At 34.7% G+C, this 18,995-nt stretch overlaps 1 protein-coding gene across 3 annotated transcripts in view; it reads right to left on the bottom strand.

Moving 5' to 3' along the window:
• Positions 1-353: 353 nt before the first annotated feature.
• The window catches only part of LOC128987626 (thrombospondin type-1 domain-containing protein 7A-like), a 268,164-nt gene continuing 249,522 nt past the window's right edge, over positions 354-18,995 (bottom strand). For all 3 annotated transcript variants that reach the window (XM_054408575.1, XM_054408577.1, XM_054408576.1), the window contains 10 exons: positions 18,216-18,391; positions 17,643-17,787; positions 17,144-17,391; positions 16,421-16,545; positions 15,644-15,786; positions 13,880-14,093; positions 9,532-9,711; positions 8,337-8,474; positions 7,115-7,205; positions 354-6,362 (listed from right to left, as the gene is read on the bottom strand). In XM_054408575.1, the coding sequence (XP_054264550.1) occupies positions 6,326-6,362; positions 7,115-7,205; positions 8,337-8,474; positions 9,532-9,711; positions 13,880-14,093; positions 15,644-15,786; positions 16,421-16,545; positions 17,144-17,391; positions 17,643-17,787; positions 18,216-18,391 (1,497 nt within the window). In that variant the 3' untranslated portion in view covers positions 354-6,325. The remainder of the gene's footprint in view (positions 6,363-7,114; positions 7,206-8,336; positions 8,475-9,531; positions 9,712-13,879; positions 14,094-15,643; positions 15,787-16,420; positions 16,546-17,143; positions 17,392-17,642; positions 17,788-18,215; positions 18,392-18,995) is intronic.

Here is an 18,995-nt window from a genome sequence, read left to right as displayed (position 1 = left end):
TGAAACTAATGGTCTTAAGGAAGGGTTATGTATGGGTTAATATAATAAACCAAATATTTAACCAGCAAAACTGTAGTTGGCAAATGGAATTATTAGCTGCAGTAAACACTTGATCATTTGAGCTAGCTAAACTTAATTCCTTCCCAAAAATGGCTCCTCTTGGCTTTCTGTTAAAATCTGATCATTAAAATAATCCACATATTTTTATTCAATGAATGTCAATCAAAATTGTAACAGATACATTTACCGATTTTGTTTATTAAGTAGAGAATTAAAAGTTTTATTTTTCACTAGAAAATATATGAACTCGTTTTCATCATGGGAAAATGAATTGAATAAGTATAATTTAATAATTTTATTATACTCATTTTATATTTATATAACATACACGACAATAAACATACAAAAAGTAAGGTAAATGGACAGTTTCCCACTATTTTATAATATAGCTTATTGTATACAACATTTATATACAAGCTTATACACATACAATATTGTCTAGTGTCTACTCAAAATATATAGGCCAGATATGTAGATGTACGAATCCAGTTTGTGTATAACTACAGAAACCCAATCTCCAGTTTTAACTGTGATGGATTTTGTATAGATTATTTTAAATATACATAGATACAATGAACTTTTTATAAATTACTTTTTATTAATTTTCCCCCGACTGATGAAAAATTTTGTTTTCCCCCTTTCGAACCATCAACTAAAACTAGACGTAGGAATTATTCCAAGTATTACTGAACCTTAGGTAGACAATACAAGTTCGATGTACACATTTAGATCCAGCAAAAACCTAAAGAAACTGTAGGGAATGCCACAGTGCTAGTCAAAATAGATTAACATGTGCGTCAGGAACAAAAGCCGACCGAACAAATATCGAACTATGTACATGTAATATCAATATAAAATCTAGAATAGGTCCAACAACTAGTCTACGATACACAACCTTATCAGAGCACCTCGCAAGATGAACGAGAGACAACCTTGGGTTTACAGGCTTGTGGACAAGTAATGAGTAAAGTGGTATGATCCTACGGTATTTTCAAGTAACAATAGTCAACATACGTAGTCAATGTATTTTGAAAATATTACAACAGAACGTTAATGTTGTTTTCTGCTCTTGAATGTGGTAATGTAAATTTCTGTTGATAGAACTCTATAAGATCAATATTTAATTTGCCGTTGTACATGTCAGAGTCTTGAATCCATTTAGTTGATTGTTGAAATTGTCAATAAAGCTTTTTGATGATAAAATGTTTTCCTTGGACTTTGAAGATGTTTGAAAACATAGTTTGAGACCGCCAAGGGTATTTGTAAATCTAAATTAGAATATACTTGACCATACCACATAGGTAAAAATTATACATCCAACAAAATGTGTAAGCATCTAATAAAAGCTTTACCATTGTTACTTGAACATTTTTTTCTGTGATAAGCCAAATGATACATAAAACATCTAACAAGTAACAAACATAACAATAAACACTCACTATATTGTTAACGGAAAACAGAAACAAACACTTGCCACAATTATATTGTCCGTGGTAACATTCGATGTTCTTACACTAAAAGAAGAAGCAAAAACGTATCACAACCGCAGAAATCAGACTCAGAATCCCCTCAAAGGATAGACGAGGAAAAGCTTAAATAACCTGTTACAGCTAACACGGTTGTCTTGTGGGTTTTACAGGTGTGGTTCTCAATTATCAAGCATCAACAACAAACAGATAATATTCACACTTGAGTTTAGATTTTTAGAAGTCAATATACGAGCAGTACAGTTATGAGCTAATTATTTAGCTATTTTTGAAAACAACTGCATCCTTTAAGTTACTAAAATACTAAATAGATAGGTACAGGTTAAAATATTTTTTCGCCATGCTTAGAGTACCTACATAACCATCTTCAGTATTCTTAACTGACAATTTTCATTGAACAAAAACATTCCTTACGTACTAGTTCCAGCATAAGTTTTAATAAAAGCTACTTAAAAGTATGTACACATTATTTCAGATATTAATATTTAATTTAAGTAACAAATTACGTCTTTATAAGACAGTGCTTGGTCCGTGGTTTTAACTTCTCTTTGTATCTTGCTCAAAACAAAGTACCGTCTTTTAAACTTTAACTTTTAATTATTGAGTCAACGTTTTTAGTATCCATTCTGGAGAAAGTATCAGAATTGATTAAATATTCAAAATTAAACTTGTAATTTTGTTGGGCTAGGGACTGATGTTACTTACCCACTCTTCTTAAACATTTACGTTTGACAACAAAAAACAATTTTCTGTTCAATTTTTAAAAGAATATCCCATGATAACAGAGCCTGATAGTTTGTGTTTATGTTGACATTGTGATAAACGATAAAATTGTGCAAACATCTGCATAAAACAGTTTACTCATCAATCAGGTACTTCTTAAAAATTCAAAAACAACAATCTGCTACAAATGTCTGTTTGTTGTCGATCAATCTATAACTTATAGTAGACGTCTCTTAAAACCTTTCAGTACAAAAACATCTATGTGATATAAAATATCTAGTGTATAAAACATAGATGTCTAATTACACACACGAGGGTTTAAATAGACTACAGTAGAAGAAAACTGATTTTGCGATATAGAAATAATTGCTAGGTAAGAGAACTATGACATTTTATACAACATTAAAACAACACTGGAATGATCTGTGAAAAGTAAATGCTCACACAGAAACATTAAATGTGGATATGCAGAATCCTTCTTGTTATTCAAGGAACTTTTGCCAATAGACTATTGTATTTCATTAGTTGAGTCTACTTATATTGTAACTTTTATAAATCTTATTTATTTATTTATTCATATCAACGGATACACCATTTACAAAACAGTTGTAGAACCTGAATAAAGATCTAAGCAAGGTTAGTTCAAATGATATACTTTGAACTTCTCATTCTGTCCTGAAATTTTAATGTGTAATTCATATAAGTTGCGTTTTGGATTCACTGATGTCAACTAAAATATTTCTTTCTCATTTTAAGGTATATCTTTCACTCTTTGGTTATAACACTAAAAGTGATTACCGGTATACATTTTATAAGATTGAAAATTAGTGAACATTCAGGTATGTATGACCTATGCAATCTATTAAAAAGAGCCAAACGAGATTTTTACAGGGAAAGATTGTACCAGAACAATAGGAATCCAAAATTGTTTTGGGGACTGATCAATGATCTTGCTGGCAGGCCACGTAATAAAAATTCATTTCCAATTGATAAATTTATTCCCAGCATGTCTCATGATACTCAAGCCGCAAAACACGAGATAGCAGATGATTTTAATAACTTCTTTGCTTCTGTTGGAGTAAATCTATCTAAGCAGATAGATGCGGGTGGGACCCCAGTGGTTGTTGACTCTGACTACAGACTGGACTCTACTTTCACATTGCAAACTGTTTCTGAAGACGTACTACAACACATCTCCGAGCTGCACGGTTGCTCAGCTCCGGGTCTGGACGAAGTTTCGGCTGATTTACTTAAACAAAACGCACTCATAATTTACATTCCGCTGCTACACATAGTTAATCTATCTCTACTGACTGGTATATTCCCGGCTCAATTCAAAACTGCAAAGGTAATTCCTTTATTTAAAACAGGTTATCCAAAAGACTGTAACAACTTTAGACCAATCTCATTGTTAAGCGTGTTTTCCAAGGTTTTAGAGCGTATTGTCAAGGAGCAGTTGGTGGAGTACCTTCATAATAACAATATATTATCTAATTCACAATTTGGGTTTAGAAAAGATAAAAACATCTCTGATGCACTTTTTGAAGTATGTAAATCTATAAATAACTCAATGGCAAATAACAATCGTTCTATGTTAATTTTCTTAGATTTAAAAAAGCATTCGACTCAATTAACAGAAACTTGTTGATAACAAAATTGGAACAGATCGGTGTCAGAGGCACTGCTCTCGCCTGGTTCAAAAACTATTTATCTGACAGACATTTATCAGAGTGTCATTTTGGACGAGGAGGACGTAAAGAGAGCTTATTTCGCTATTTCGCTTATGTACAATACTTGATTTCATTTGTTATTATCTGCTGGGGAGCATGCTATCACACCACCTTGGAACCCTTGAATGTGGTCCAAAGATCAATTTTGAAAGTAGCTTTTAGAAAAAATAAAAGGTACTCCACTGATGAGCTATTCCGTGAGACGGGAGTATTACCAGTCAGACATATTTTCATTCAGTTTCTTCTTAGTCACACATTCAAAAACTCAAACACGATCCTTACAGCAGTCACACATCAACACTACACAAGATATTCACACAATGTTGGAATATCTGTCCCTCAGCTACATAAGTCAGTTCTAACTACCAACTGTTTTTATGTTGCTCAGATTCTACATCGAAATCTAATTCAAAAATATAATATTCAACACATTTTTAGTTTACCCTCAATATAGAAATTTAAAAAAACAGATGCTTGTTTTACTGCACACGATTACCAATGAAGAGGCCGAAACTTTGATCAGACCTAACCTTACTTGACCCTGACTAAACAATCCTTGACCCTTCGACCCCCTCGCCCTCACAATGTCTCCTGTCTTAGATTGCACTGGCTTTGGTTGTCGTCGCCGACATTCTCTTATCCGCTAAACGATCAAGTTAAATTAACAAGGCTTAAAAACCTTCCCAATTTTAGTGTGTGCCCTCAATTTGCTTAGACTGATAACAGCCAGGCTAATTAGTTAATTTCTAATTAGCTAATTTCTATAATTAGTTATAGAATAGTTGTTTGAGCACAGGCACCTGCCCATGAAGGCCTATCCCATAAGTAAGGCAAATTTTATTTTATTTTAGAAATGTTTTACTGTTAAGTTTAGCTCTCTGTTTTAGTTTATATTCTTGGGATAAATAAACGTTTTTCATTTCATTTTTAATTTCATTTCATTTTCATTTCATTTCATTTCATGTTCATTCCTCTTGCTTTAGAAGGTCTATGTTCAACTAGAAAAACTAGGTAGTTTTGTTCAACAACAACAAACATTCTGATAATAGTCAACCTCAAAATTAAATTTAAATAAAAGAAAAAAAAAACTGTTATTACACTCCAGCTGTCAGACAACAAAACTGAGTTCTTCGAGGAACAAGTTTTTAAGTTTCTTAATTCTATTTAGTCTTTGGTAGCTGTTAGGTTCCAGGAGATGGAAAACCCACAATGACAGCATTATAATTCCCAGCCTTGGAATAATAACTTGATAACATTGTAATCTATCAATACTTTAATCAAAAACTAAAACAACCTATTTTTATTCTCGAAATACTCCTCTATTGGCAACAGTTTTTTACATAATTGGTGTCTTGATATGATGGTAGAAGCTACATAATATAGTCAATCTTTCTACAACCTTGCCAAGCTAGGTCAAGTGCTGCAAAACTATCTGATAACTGTGCTCGGATTGATTTACAAACTGAACTACACTGACCGTAAACGATTTCCTAACGTACAAGGAACGCTAAAATGTCGGAAATGGCTCGGATTCAATTTGCTGCAATCATTTGTTAGTGGTCAACAGTACATTGACTTCAGACTTGTTCAGAGTAGGGAAATATAATCAAAGAACTCAACTGGACAAATACTGTAGAATTGTGAAATTTGATATCCATGAATCGCTACTGTTCCTTATCCTGGAATTGTCTTCCAACGACTTAATAAGTGTCTCTTCTGTAACTTAACAATTTGTTTCCTACAATAACATTTGAAGGCTTTTCCAACTCCAACATAATATCTTAGCTCAAATTAATTAGCTCAATGAATTCCCTTTCACATATTCCAATTGGGTTTCTTTTACAGAATCATTAATTTGATTACAAAAAAACTTAATCAGCTTTGAGCAAAATATAATACTGCTAGGATTGTTGCTTTTAAAGCTGATACTACTGAAAAATACTCTGTTTTCAACCATCACAAACAGAAACAACATGATTATTTGACATTCCAAAAATGTCATAAGCACTCTAGTTTGTACTATTTTCAACAATTAGTTTCAAGTCTAAAACTGATTGTGAAAAGGATTTCACTTCTAAAAGGGTTAACTTTGGAAAATAAAAAATCTCGAATAACAGTTTCGAGTACATAAGTATAACATCAAGTAAATGTATTTCTATGAATATTGTATATTGTTTAGTTAAAATTTGATCTCCTAAAATTTGTTAGAACCTAGTTTGTACGTACTGACAAAAAATGACTTAAAATTGTTAACATTTCAAGTAATTTAGCTTTTAGTCAGGACTAAGACGATGTCGTCTTGCTCTAGGCGACCCTCGTCTACCATTACTTTGTTCGAACGTTAGACTGCTTCCCCGTATTACTGAAAATATTAAACGGCTTTTATTAGTTCACATGGTGATGTAATCGGCAGCACAAGCGATGGAAAGTGAGTTTTGTGAATTGCACATGATGAGTGAAACAGTTTGCCACAGCCAACATAAAGTGAAATGAACACAACTTCGACCAAACAAATCCACAACTTATGCTACACACATTCTGTAATTTCTCATTCAAATTAAACAACAAAAATACGAAAAAGCCTTCAAAAATTATCAGCAGTACGCTTTAAAACCAGTTCAGCTCGCTCAAAAACTTTTCAAAGTTACTAGTGTCTACCTCGCTTTTTATATACAATACGAAGCAAAAATAGAAAATTTACATCGATCTAGAATAAAACCGGGCCCTTCTCTCCTGCAGCCACGAAGTTTACCGATACCGTAAAAAGAGATATGTATAAAAAATTTGCACAAAAACCCAGTGCTTGTAGAGTGGGTCAGGTCTAGCCAAGATGGTGACACTTATTTGACTTTCGAACCTAATTAAGGGCTAGCATGAGGAACAAATAAAGACTAGATAACACCAATACATCGACTTGACGGTGACATTGTAGATATTTCTTCTTCCGAAATTCAAACGAAACCCATCTTGGATGCGAACTCTGCCCCATCTACCGCGGGACGGGCAGCTTAACTGTCATCGTCATCGTTAAGGTTGTTTTTGCCATCGTTGATGCCAAGCAGATGGCACTCGTCGGGGTTGTCTTTGCAGGGGTGAGCGCTAGAGTATACTGACCAGAGCAAGAAGATGGAGGCTGCCACAAACACGATGAACACGCAACCAATCCCGATCATTGCAAACATCCACACGTTCAGGTCGTCGTCTTCTGGAACAAACCGTCGACTAGTTAACAGACCACATGAGGTGAGAGAGATGTTTCTGTCTCCAAGACATCAACCAATGAAAATTAAGTTGTTGTAAAGCTACTTGTAAAACGTGGGATTTTTATACAGATAGTTAGATATTTGATCAGTTCACTTTACACTTAGTTAGTTGACCAGAGGCAAGCAGTATCTGAATATTAATTTCAAATAACTTTCCCAGTGGATGTGAACTGAGCTGAGCAAACACCTGACGGGTGTTTGACTTGTGGGTTACTGTTATAGTTCTTGGAAGACAAGGAAAAATGAAACATTACTTAAAGCTGAAAAGAGATACAAGTAAAAGTACACAGATACAGCTTATTTGTGTATACACAAGTTGTATATACCCTTATATATATATATATATATATAAGGGTACAGCTTATTTGTGTCAGTACATAAATTAAATTTTGATCCAATACTAATACCGAAATTTTAGACATTGTCGTTATAATTCAATGGATAAACTTATGACATATCGTCAACCATTTTATTGACACAATACTCAAGGGAAAAAGTTTTAAGGATTGTTGTTAGAATGTTAGGCCTTCTTCAATGGGATACAGGTGGCTAAACAAACTTCATTGTAGGTTTGAGGTAACTCGTTCGCTACCCCAATAGTACAAAATTTGTCATTCATATGGACCAGCGACAAAAAATGTTTCATTTACATATGCGACGGCCAATTACTACACATTGACTGCCGTCGCATATTAAATGCATATTGATTGCATATTGATGGCTGGTCATTAAATAGACTGACGTTGCATATTTGCGTCGGTGACTCAAAAAGCTTAAATCTTTGAAACAGTCTATTTGAAGGCCCTGAATTCTCTGTAGTAGTCTACAGATATGTCTGTCACATACGTGCTTCAATTGGTCTGTGGAAATGATGATTTGTGTGGTCCAATGGTAGCCAGGAGATTATGAGCAACATCTCCATGATGACAAAAATCTTCCAACTAAAACCATCACTGGTTGAAAGTTATGCCAGTGACTGTGCGAAACTATCACATTAGTGAATAGCGAATAGGGCGTTTTGTGTGTCCCTTCTTTGCCATTGAGGTACAACATAGGGTAGAATAAAAACTCACTCGGGTAATACAGGCGAGCTTGCACTTGAGCTTGCTCTAGGCAAGCAAACTGAGGTTGGACAACGGCTCCGTCTATACAGTTGCAACGGCCTCCCTTCCATTCACACAATGTCGGCTTCTTCTTGCCGTCACATCCACCTGAGTTAAAAACAGATATGAAATGTGGTTAATGTTGTGAAAAATATTGCCAAAAGATATTGACCTGGTACACTAGAACAGATTTCGGGGGAGGGTGGGTATTAATTTTGGTGTCAGAAAATTTGAATTAAAAAATATAATGCTAAGTTCATTACAGGCGCTTTATCAAGATAAAATCTTTGAATCTTGTGTGACAGAAATTAAAGCAGGCAAAGACAAATTTTTAGTGTCAAGAAGAAGAAGAACTTCAATCGGTTCCTAGAAAGGTGCACATGAGGTACAGTTACTCCTAAAACTTAAATTTCCATAAAAACAAATGTGCCCGGAGGAAAAATCTGTGGTGTTTGTGCCCACCAATGGAGGGTTAACAAAGGCTTGATTTAAAGAGAACTTTCATATGAAACTTTTTTATGAAATGGTGACCATACGAAAGTAGGTATTTTAAGCCAAGTATTAATGGATATGAGTGTAGGATGAGTGGCGTGATCTTGTAGTCTTGTTACTAACTAAGGCTGACATGTTCCTTAGATAGCTGTTAATTAATGACCCATATAGCCAAAGGCAACTAAGGGATGGTACTATCTCGAAAGGTGTTTCTGAACCACTTTTTTATATAGAAATTATTTTTTTAGGCTTAACACAGTTTTAAGAAGATTTTCTAAAACACACTGATGTTGCATATTGTTGAGCAATTGTATGTAATAGGAAGGAATTGAGGATAGTAAAGGATGGAGAGTAAAATGTATAGCCCTCAAAGCAGAACTACGGGTGGCAGTGCAACATTGTCACAAAAAGACGGCAAGGGCTGCAGAAAGAGCAGCCTGACCACAAAAGAAATTAAATAATAAGCCCGCAGAAATTTTTGAATTTTCCCAAGTCAGTTGCAGTAAGTTGAAAAACTTTCTGCATGATAGTTCAATAAATTACAGTTATGATACCTCATATTTTAGAAATAGAGTACTAAACATAACCAAAATTGCTTTAAACTTTTACAAACAATTTGAAAGTAATTCCAAAAAACTTTGTCTTAACAAAACCCACAAGAAGCCATGCATACCAACAACATGTAGTCCGTCGGAGCGTTGGCAGACTATTTGTCCATTAGGAGCAATTGTCCATGAGAATGTGAGGCAAGGTCCGAGGTCGCAGGTTCGAGTTTCCCACAATGCCTCGGGACAAGGCTCCCCTCCATTGGACTGCGGTGGCCTCAGAACTGCTCTGGATCTTGTAGCATAGCCTTGAAAGTAAGAGATGATTACCCCAATCAATCAATCAATCAATCAATCAATCACTTTATTTGTCCTTGTACATGTCATTACAAGAAATGGCGTCAAATATAAAGCTAAAAAACAATACAATTATAAATTAAAAAAAAAAAAAAACTACCACTACTGCTTCATAATTTTGTTGTATTCATAAAATTCCTCTATTGAGTAAATGGGTTTGTTGATCAAATATATTTTCAATTTACATTTTAGTTTGTTATTATTTTTTTCTGATCTTAGTTCATTCGGAAGTGCTTTAAAGAATTTATTGCCAATGTATGTCGTCTTTTTTTTAAAAAATTCCAATCTATGCTTTTCAAAAATGTTTTTCGGTCTGTCTTCTTGTATTATATTGATGACCTATTGGTTGTACATAAGTTTTTGTTATAAAAAATAAGATACATTCAAAAATATACAGACCATACACAGTTAAAATTTTAAGATTTTTGAAGTGTTCTCTTGCGGAGTCATCATCTTCAAGTTTGAGCATACATCTAATTGCTTTTTTCTGTAGGTTTAGAATTGTATTCAGATTATTTATTGTTGTTGCACCATACAAGCCAATTCCATAAGAAATATTAGAGTGAATCAGAGCAAAATATATTTGTTTTAGTACAGGCAGTGAGCATAGGCTGGCCATACGCCTTAAGGCGAATAAACCGGAGTTAATTTTTCTCGATATATGTTCGACATGTTTGTCCCAGCATAGGTTTTCATCAATATATAGACCTAAAAATTTAGCCTCATTCACTTGTTCAATAATTTCCTCTTCAATCATTATATTTGGAGATATTTTTTTACGATTTTGCTTTGTGGAAAATGTAATAAATTTAGTTTTATTTGGATTTAACAAAAGACTATTATTATTGAAGTATTGCTTTATATTAGCTAGTTCTATAAAACTTAAATATTCAATTTCATTTTGGTTCTTTGCTGAGATTTTTAAATTTGTGTCGTCTGCATATAAACATAAATTACTATGGGGAACAGTCTGTAGCACTTCAGGAAGTCCGGTTATGTAACATAAGAACAGCAAAGGACCCAGAATCGATCCCTGTGGGACGCCACATGAGACCAAACATAAGTCCGATGCTGCGCCCGTGATCCTATTTGAAATGGTTTGGTTAATTTCAACATACTGATATCGGTCGGAAAGGTATGACTTAAACCAATTGTATGCAACTCCCTTGACACCAAAGTTCAATAATTTATCAAGTAATAGATAATGATTTACGCTTTCAAAAGCTTTTGTTAAATCCATAAATATGCCCACTACGTTCTCCCCTTTATCTATGGACTCTATGATGGATTCAATAAAAGAAACGGCTGCAGTGAAAACCGATTTTCCGGGCCGAAAACCGTGCTGGGACATATCTAGAATGTTTGAATTTTCTAAGAATTGGGATAATCTTCTGTACATGACTTTTTCATAAATTTTTGAAAAGGATGGCAGAATCGAAATTGGACGATAATTGGACATGTCTTTTGTAGAATCTTTTTTATGTATAGGTACAACTTTGGATATTTTTAATTTTTTTGGAAAAATGCCAGATATTAAAGAAGAGTTAACCAGATGAACTAAGATTTTACATAAGTGTATTTTTGCAGATTTTATTATAGTTACAGGAATTTCATCAAACCCATATGATTGCTTATTTTTTAAAGAATCTAATATTTTAATAATTTCGTTTTCATCTGTGGGCTCACAGCGAAAAGTCTGATTATGAGGAGAGAGACTACTTGAAAGACTATTTTTCTGTACACTAGGTTCTATATCTGATTTTGTTTGAAGATCTTTTATACAGTTTATAAAATAATTGTTTAACAAATTACTTATAACTAAAACATCAGATACATTCTTATTATCTACAGTCAATTCTAGATTTTCTTTGTTTTTGGGCAGAACTCCAACCTCAGTATTTACTATTTTCCAAGTTGTTTTAATGACATTTTCTGATTCATTTATCTGCTTATTATAAAAATTGGTTTTTGAATCTTTTCCTATATAACTTATTTTTCTCTTTAACATATTTCTTCAATTCTTTGTTTTTTGTTACTCTAGCTTCTTTCTCTAAGTCAATAATATTGTTTCTTTGCTGTTTTATTTCTTCTGTGACCCAGGATTTTTGCTTATAATTTATCCTTTTAACTTTTTTAGGAAAAGCTAAGTTAAAATGATACATAAAAATATTGAGAAACTTATCATATTTGTCCTCCACACATGAAAAATAAACTTCATTCCAGTTTTCACTTTTAAGTGATTCAAGAAATAGGTTTACATTATCTTTTGAAAAGCATCTCTTATATTTTGTTTTATTTCCACCTTCCCAATGAGGTATATCAAATAAAAAATCTAAAATTTGACCATCGTGGTCAGAGAGATAAGTGATCACACCTTCTACTTTAGATAGGTGATCACACCCCTTAGAGGATATATTAAAAAACAATTGTAAACAAAATTGAAACTCATAATACTTATTTAGCTCAATAATGGAAACATTTTATTTTCTTCCGTAAGAAAAGTTCTTCGGCAGGTGGGGGTTTGGATAGAGCTTGTAAAGGAAGAATTTAATTTTTGTTTAAATAAAAATAAAAAAAATAAAAAACGAGTTACTTGACATCAGAAAAATCGGGAGATGAAGCAACCAAGGTTTGATAGTAAAAAAGAAGACGCCAGAGTTGGAAGAGCAGTTTAAAACTTTGCTAAAGGTGAGGTAGGAGAGCACAGCTAGATTGGGAAAAGGCACAGGGCTTTATCAAACAGTGAAGCACTTAATGATACAGAGAGCCAATGGAAAAATGTACAATGTACAACAATAGATCAATATTTACTTACAGTAGACTCCTTCTTATCCGGACACCTTTTAACCGGACGTCAGTTTCGGTACATTCGGTAGAAATTACATCTCTTTAACCGGACAATTTGTATCAGCACATCGGTTTAACCGGACTAGATTGGCAGGAAGTGGGCGACTGTTGGCGTGGAAATGATTTAGCCATTTCAATAAAAAGTATTTAAGTATTTGAGACCAGTAATCACGTGTCTAAATACAATGCTTTCCTAAATTTAGGTCAAATACTGTATACAGTATGAATTTAAACGGTCCGTTTTAACGAGTTTTTGGGGACCTCGGTTTAACCGGAAAAACCATTATCTGGATTGGCCGGATAAGAGGGAGTCTACTGTATGAGGAAAACTATAGAATGTATCCTGTTATTATTATGTACTGACGTGTATTCAATAGATCAATAAATCTACATTAATGTGTTTGAAACAGAATGCTAGTTGGGAAGTGAAATTTTTAGAGCTAAGAGTAAAATAATGTGATTTGGAGATAGGAATGAAGAGATCAGAAGAGGAATAATTGAGGACTGCTTATGAGAAAGTAAGTAGAAAATGCAGAAACAAAATAAGTTGGGCTTGTGGGAAGAACAAGAAACAATAAGATTCATAGAGAAGAGGAGTTTGTGGTGATAAAGCGAATGAGACTAAGAAAATGACCGAGAAGAAAGTGGATTTATGATGTGAAAAAAATGTGGATAAGAGAGGATTGAGAAAGATGGTAGAAGAGTACGGACGTTAGAATAAAACATAAAAAATAAAAAATCAAACACAGGAATAAAACTGATATCCAAATGGGTGGATAGAAGCGTAGGTGATTAAAGCAGCAACAAATATTCTTAAAAAACTAGATAACCTGTTGCTCGAAATCGAGCAAAACTGCAACTTGTAATAAAATAATTAAGAGCGAAAACATAAACTGCAAAACCTCGATCATAGAGTCACTCTAAAGTAATTTCTATGACTGATTATAGAAATGTGAAAAATATTATGTAAACAAAAATTATGAAAGTAATCTACGGTACAATATTTAAATATAGGACCGTTCTCATACTGCTTTGGTTATCTCTTATGTACTGTAGGCGGATGTCTTCTATGAGAACGTAGATGTCAACCACACACTGTAAAGTGAGCTTTTCAGACCTAATATAGCAAGCTAAATCCCTCTCTTGACGTCAACCAGTACGACACGTACTATAGCATTGTTAAATTATTTCTACGATATGTTCTTAAAGAATTATGGATTATACAGTAGTACACAAACATGTTTGTCTTAATGTATTGATAATTTTCATCACCTGTTGTATCCTTGAGGCAGTCGCCATGACAGTGTGACCAATGTGACCATTCGCTGAGTTGACAATCACTGTCACACGGGATGTGACACGTCTCCCACGACACTGGCTTGTGATTGGCCGAGCCAGCACAGTGCCATGCCTCCACAGTGCTGTTGTCACCTCCTCGGACACACGTCACATTACGGTTCCTCACACCATGGCCGCACATTGCTCCCTAAATTAAAAATAAAATAAATATAAAAAAATTTAAAATTTTTTTAAAAATTGTTAAAATAAATAAAATTAAATTGTATGAATAATTAATTTTATGTTAAAGTACAAGTGTAGAGTATGAAATTCTACAGTTGTTTGTTAAATAAATACTAGTAGATTTCTTTGTCTTTCAAAAATATATTTTTTACCTAAGATTTAGAATTTCTTAGAAATTGTATAATTTGCATAGAAAACATACTTCCATGTTTTCCAAACCTGGAACGTAAAATCAAATCAAATCAAAGTATACTTTATTTCCAAAATACCCCCTCTGTAGCAAACCTACCCTCCAAGCGAATTACCATTTGCCTGAATTGATTTTCAATTCAATTTTTTTTATAACATTAGGTTTAATGAGTACCTAGGATCGCTGCTACAGGGAAAAAAAGTGTGTTTTTTAGTAAAATATTTATAGCTTAGTATGAATATAAAATAAATAAATTTGCCAAATTTGATCAAAATATATCCATAAACAAGCAAACTACAACATTTTAAATATTTTCCATAATAATAACATAGGAATTTTACTGTCGGGTCAAAAAGTATAGATACTTGAGTTTGAGTTTTTATTGCAATGTAACAAGTAGACGTAGAAAAATACAAGTTACATCATAATTTTACGAATTTATTTCTGCGTTTAAATGTGTGTTGGTTTTACAATTTTTATGCAGTTTCAATTCATTCTTTCAGCGGGTTGAATGAAAAAAGTTCAGATTCTTTGGCGCTTTACCAACAATGGGCGACTTTAACATTTTATAAAAAAAAACTACTGATCTAATCGACATGACATTTTAATAGCTTTTATAACATATAGGCCTACTTATAAAGCATATTTATAAGTCTTAGAATTTTTCTTCAATAAAAAAAACTGTTATGGTTTTTGTAAAGGCATTTTATTTCAGCGACGGGACAAGTTAGAAACTCCAACGAAAGCTTAAATTAAAGCTCATAAAAAGATGCAAATGAAAAGTTAAGTTACACATTAGCTAAGTGGTCTTTAATAATTATAATGGACGTATAATAAAAGCTTGTGGTGCCACTAAACTGTCTAACACAATAACCATGTGTTAGACAGTTTAGTGGCACCACATTCACATACTGTGAAATTTAAAGTGCCCGGTCTTCCAGACTCCGCAGGGGGCTAATGTGGTGCCACTAAACTGTCTAACACATGGTTATTGTGTTAGACAGTTTAGTGGCACCACAAGCTGTTATGAAATGCAATAGTGCGTGAAATTTGTACCGATATCGATCCGCAGGCAGGTAGTTCTCCCCGCCCAGGACCGGTTTTGGCAGCACTAATATTCCATTTTTACAGTCAGGCTATTGTTAATTTGTAATACTTTCTCTAGTTAACGAAGTTACTTTACTTTACATTTCTAACCTAACGTAATCCATAATATTCAAAAATTTGACTGGATCCTGATCCTAAATTGTTTGAAATACATTACATAAAACTTCTGTGATAAAACCGATGCCCATGAGGCTCAACTACAGATATATTTAACTCACATGAAGTTGACACTCAGACCAGGGTCCAGTTTGCCAAGAGTAGCAAGGTACGGCTGGGCAAGGCTTCCACTGTACCAAGGGCGACGGACAAGGGCGACCAGACGACGAAGGGTTGGTGGAGATGAAAGCATGACGACTCACACCTGTCAATAGACAGACAATTTCTACTAATATAAGAGGAAAATAAAAAAAAATGTGACATCTGTCGATTTTTTGTTGGATCGGTTCCTTTACTTGAAACATTCAAGCTTGGAAGCCAAAGACACGATCTTTCCCATTATGTCAATTTGCTTAATTACTATTTTGTAAAACTGACTGAAAATGTTAGCTATCTGGTAGTGTCTTTCACTGATAACACAGATATTGTTAGTTCAAATCCAGTTGTGCACACTATCTTATCACTGGGGTCAGTATATAATCTATTTGACTAATAGTGAATTCGTACCTAATTATCTTTAGATCCCCATATGATCACCAGAATTGTTTGGTGACAGTTGTGGTTAAAAAATAAACAACCACTAAATAGCGAGCAAACATTTAAACAAAACTACACTTACCAAACATCGAATCGTTTAAAACCGTAACAATTTATTCAATTACAGTGCAATTTAAATAAATTAAAAAAAATAACACCTCGGGAATAAGAAAAATTCAAATAAAATAAGCTTGGTAACAAACTGCTCCATCCCCAAGCACCTATTTTATTACAATCATCAGGGTACATCTCCTTAAAATGTAATTGTTTGAATATGATTTATGAGTTTGAAAGTCACCGACCTGTCTCCCCGCAGTGACACTGGGTGGCATTCCACTCACTCCACTCCGCCACGTGGCAGTCCACTGGACAGTCTACGTAACACCACTTCTCTGCCGGAGTCGGCTTGGTCTCCTCACTGCACCAGCTACATTTAAAAACCAAATTAGTATCAATGAAAGTGAAAGTGATACAAATACACGTAAGAAAAAATACTCAGCTTACTGCACTGTATGTCATGGAATCAATTTTATTCAACCAACCATTTTTTGACGTATAGTAATGAAATGAACAATGCCTTTGAGAGGCAAAGTTATGACTTGCAAGACCTCTCTATACCACTTAACCTAAGTTAACCTAAGTCCATCAAATCTAAGTTGTGGTGCAGTGGACAAGTTGATTTTAGTCATTAGTTTAGGTGACCAACAATCATCGCTTGAATTTTGTCAATGTTGAGTTTAATTCCGTTGTTTGTGGCCCAGTGAGTTATTGATTCAATGTCAAAGTTCATGAGTTGCACAGCAGTATCCAACTCTACATTGAAGTGGGAGTAAATTGTCAGCATACAGATCGTAGTGCGAGTTAGTGATATGATTTGTGATTTCATTGATGTAAATTCAGAACAAAAGTGCACCAAAAACAGATCCTAGAGGAACACCTCTAGTTATCTGCTTCCAAGTGGACCAGATATTGTACTGTTCTCCAATGATATGTCAATGTCAATGAAGAATATTGTCCGTCCTCACCTGTCCTCCACAGGCCTAGAGTCACTCCTCTGACAGTAGATGGCTCTGGTTGTCATCCCCTCACCACAGGGGCTGCCACCCAGGGGTAGACAGGAGCTGAAGTTGGTCACCACCCAATGGTAGGTGAAACAGGTGATGTTCAGTTGGCAAGCCTGAGTCTGTATTGTATGCTGACAGGTAGCTCCCCTGGTGGCGGCAGCACGTAGCAGGGAGCGTGTCCGTTGCTGCTGTCCGTTACCCACACAACCCTGGAGACATATAAATACAAAATGTTGCAAAAGTTGTATGTTTTAAGTTTCCTTTTGGCAGTGGCGGATTATGACCTCAGCGGCCCTACGCACATGTAAGCTTGGGCCCCCCCCTCATGGGCGTCATTTCTGATTTTCAACCGGTGGCATGATCTCTTGTGACTTCCCAGAAAACTCTAAACCCTACTCCTACCCAGGGTTTGCTAAACCCTTTGAGCATACAACACATTATAGAACAACTGTAGGATTACCTTAGGACATGAGCTCCACTCCGACCAAGCGCTGAGAACACAGTCACCTGGACATGCTACATGGCAAGCGTTGATGTCTACTGGCTGTGTTGTCCAATCACAGTACTCGTCATCCACAGGTGTGTCTGTCCGAGTGTCAATACACCTGTCAAAGGACATAATGTTGAGAATAGCCAAGCATAACGAAATGAGAAGACAGGACTACTCGTCAATATTACAAGTATTTTTAACTTTTCATTAATTTAATAACATTTAAGTGAAACAAAAGGCTCTAGCAAGTATGTTTCTTGTTATTTTGATTATTATGAACTTATTATAGGATTATTAGAACTTAGAATACACAATGTTTTTTTGTTTTTTACCTCAATTGCATCTTAAGTTTGAGATTGTTTTTAGACCCTTCCTTTCAAGAGGCATAAAACCGCTCAACTGGCTTTTTTTCCAGTTTCAACCTAGACACTGAGGATGCCTCATAAGGGTGAAACGTCTGGTAGCAATCTAAAACTAATCACATGGTTGACACAAAAAACAAATTCTGTGTACTAGTAACACCACAAATGATGATGGTCAGACCTGACTTGACGGTACTGGTCTCCTGTGCCGCATCCTTGCTTGCGGTCAGCAGGTATCAGGATACACTCACTCCATCCTCCCACCTGCCACTGGAACACTTCACACGGCACCTGGCACAGCTTCCACTGGGTCTGTGGTCCACACTGTCTACCCCCTGCATTACCAGGTTGTGCCACCTGAAAAAGAACATAGTTTTGTAGCAAAATATGAGAGAGTGTTAGCTAAGCTTGGCTGATGATGTGCTTAGCTTATTTCATTTACACCACCTAGTGAATTTATTTTTCCCTCCCAGTCATAGGTATTTAGGATACAAGGTACATTGAGGTGGAAAACTATGTGCTCAATATTAGCTTCAGATCACATTGGCCAACAAAATTATCATAACTTCCCTAGTATTAAATAATGGAAGTCGTAAAGGAATAAAAGTGAATAGCAATCAAAGTAATAAAACTTTATGAACTCAACTTTTGACTCAACACTCTTGTACTCTTGTACTCTTGGAAGTACTTGAACCTTGAGAACGACAACATGATTATTATTGTCATGATTTGGTTCTGGTTGTGACTTGACTGCTAATGGGTGTAAACACATCTGATAAACCTTTTAGTCCTCCTAACCAACTACTGCAGGCAAAATTATTGAACAATAACCATTAAACTGAAACCGACTTTTCACGTAGATTTTTGGTTTCACCAACAACCCACAACCCACTTATACAACCGACTTTAAGACGGTTTCACACTGGGGTCCGCGGACGATAATTTCGTTCGCGGACGGATG

This window comes from Macrosteles quadrilineatus, unplaced genomic scaffold (genome assembly GCF_028750875.1).
Source record: "Macrosteles quadrilineatus isolate MER2022 unplaced genomic scaffold, UCM_ALF_1.0 Scaffold_2__2_contigs__length_208266976, whole genome shotgun sequence".
Classification (NCBI taxonomy): domain Eukaryota; kingdom Metazoa; phylum Arthropoda; class Insecta; order Hemiptera; family Cicadellidae; genus Macrosteles; species Macrosteles quadrilineatus.
Note: the sequence above shows the minus strand (reverse complement) of the source record. Positions and strands in the feature narration are given on the sequence as shown.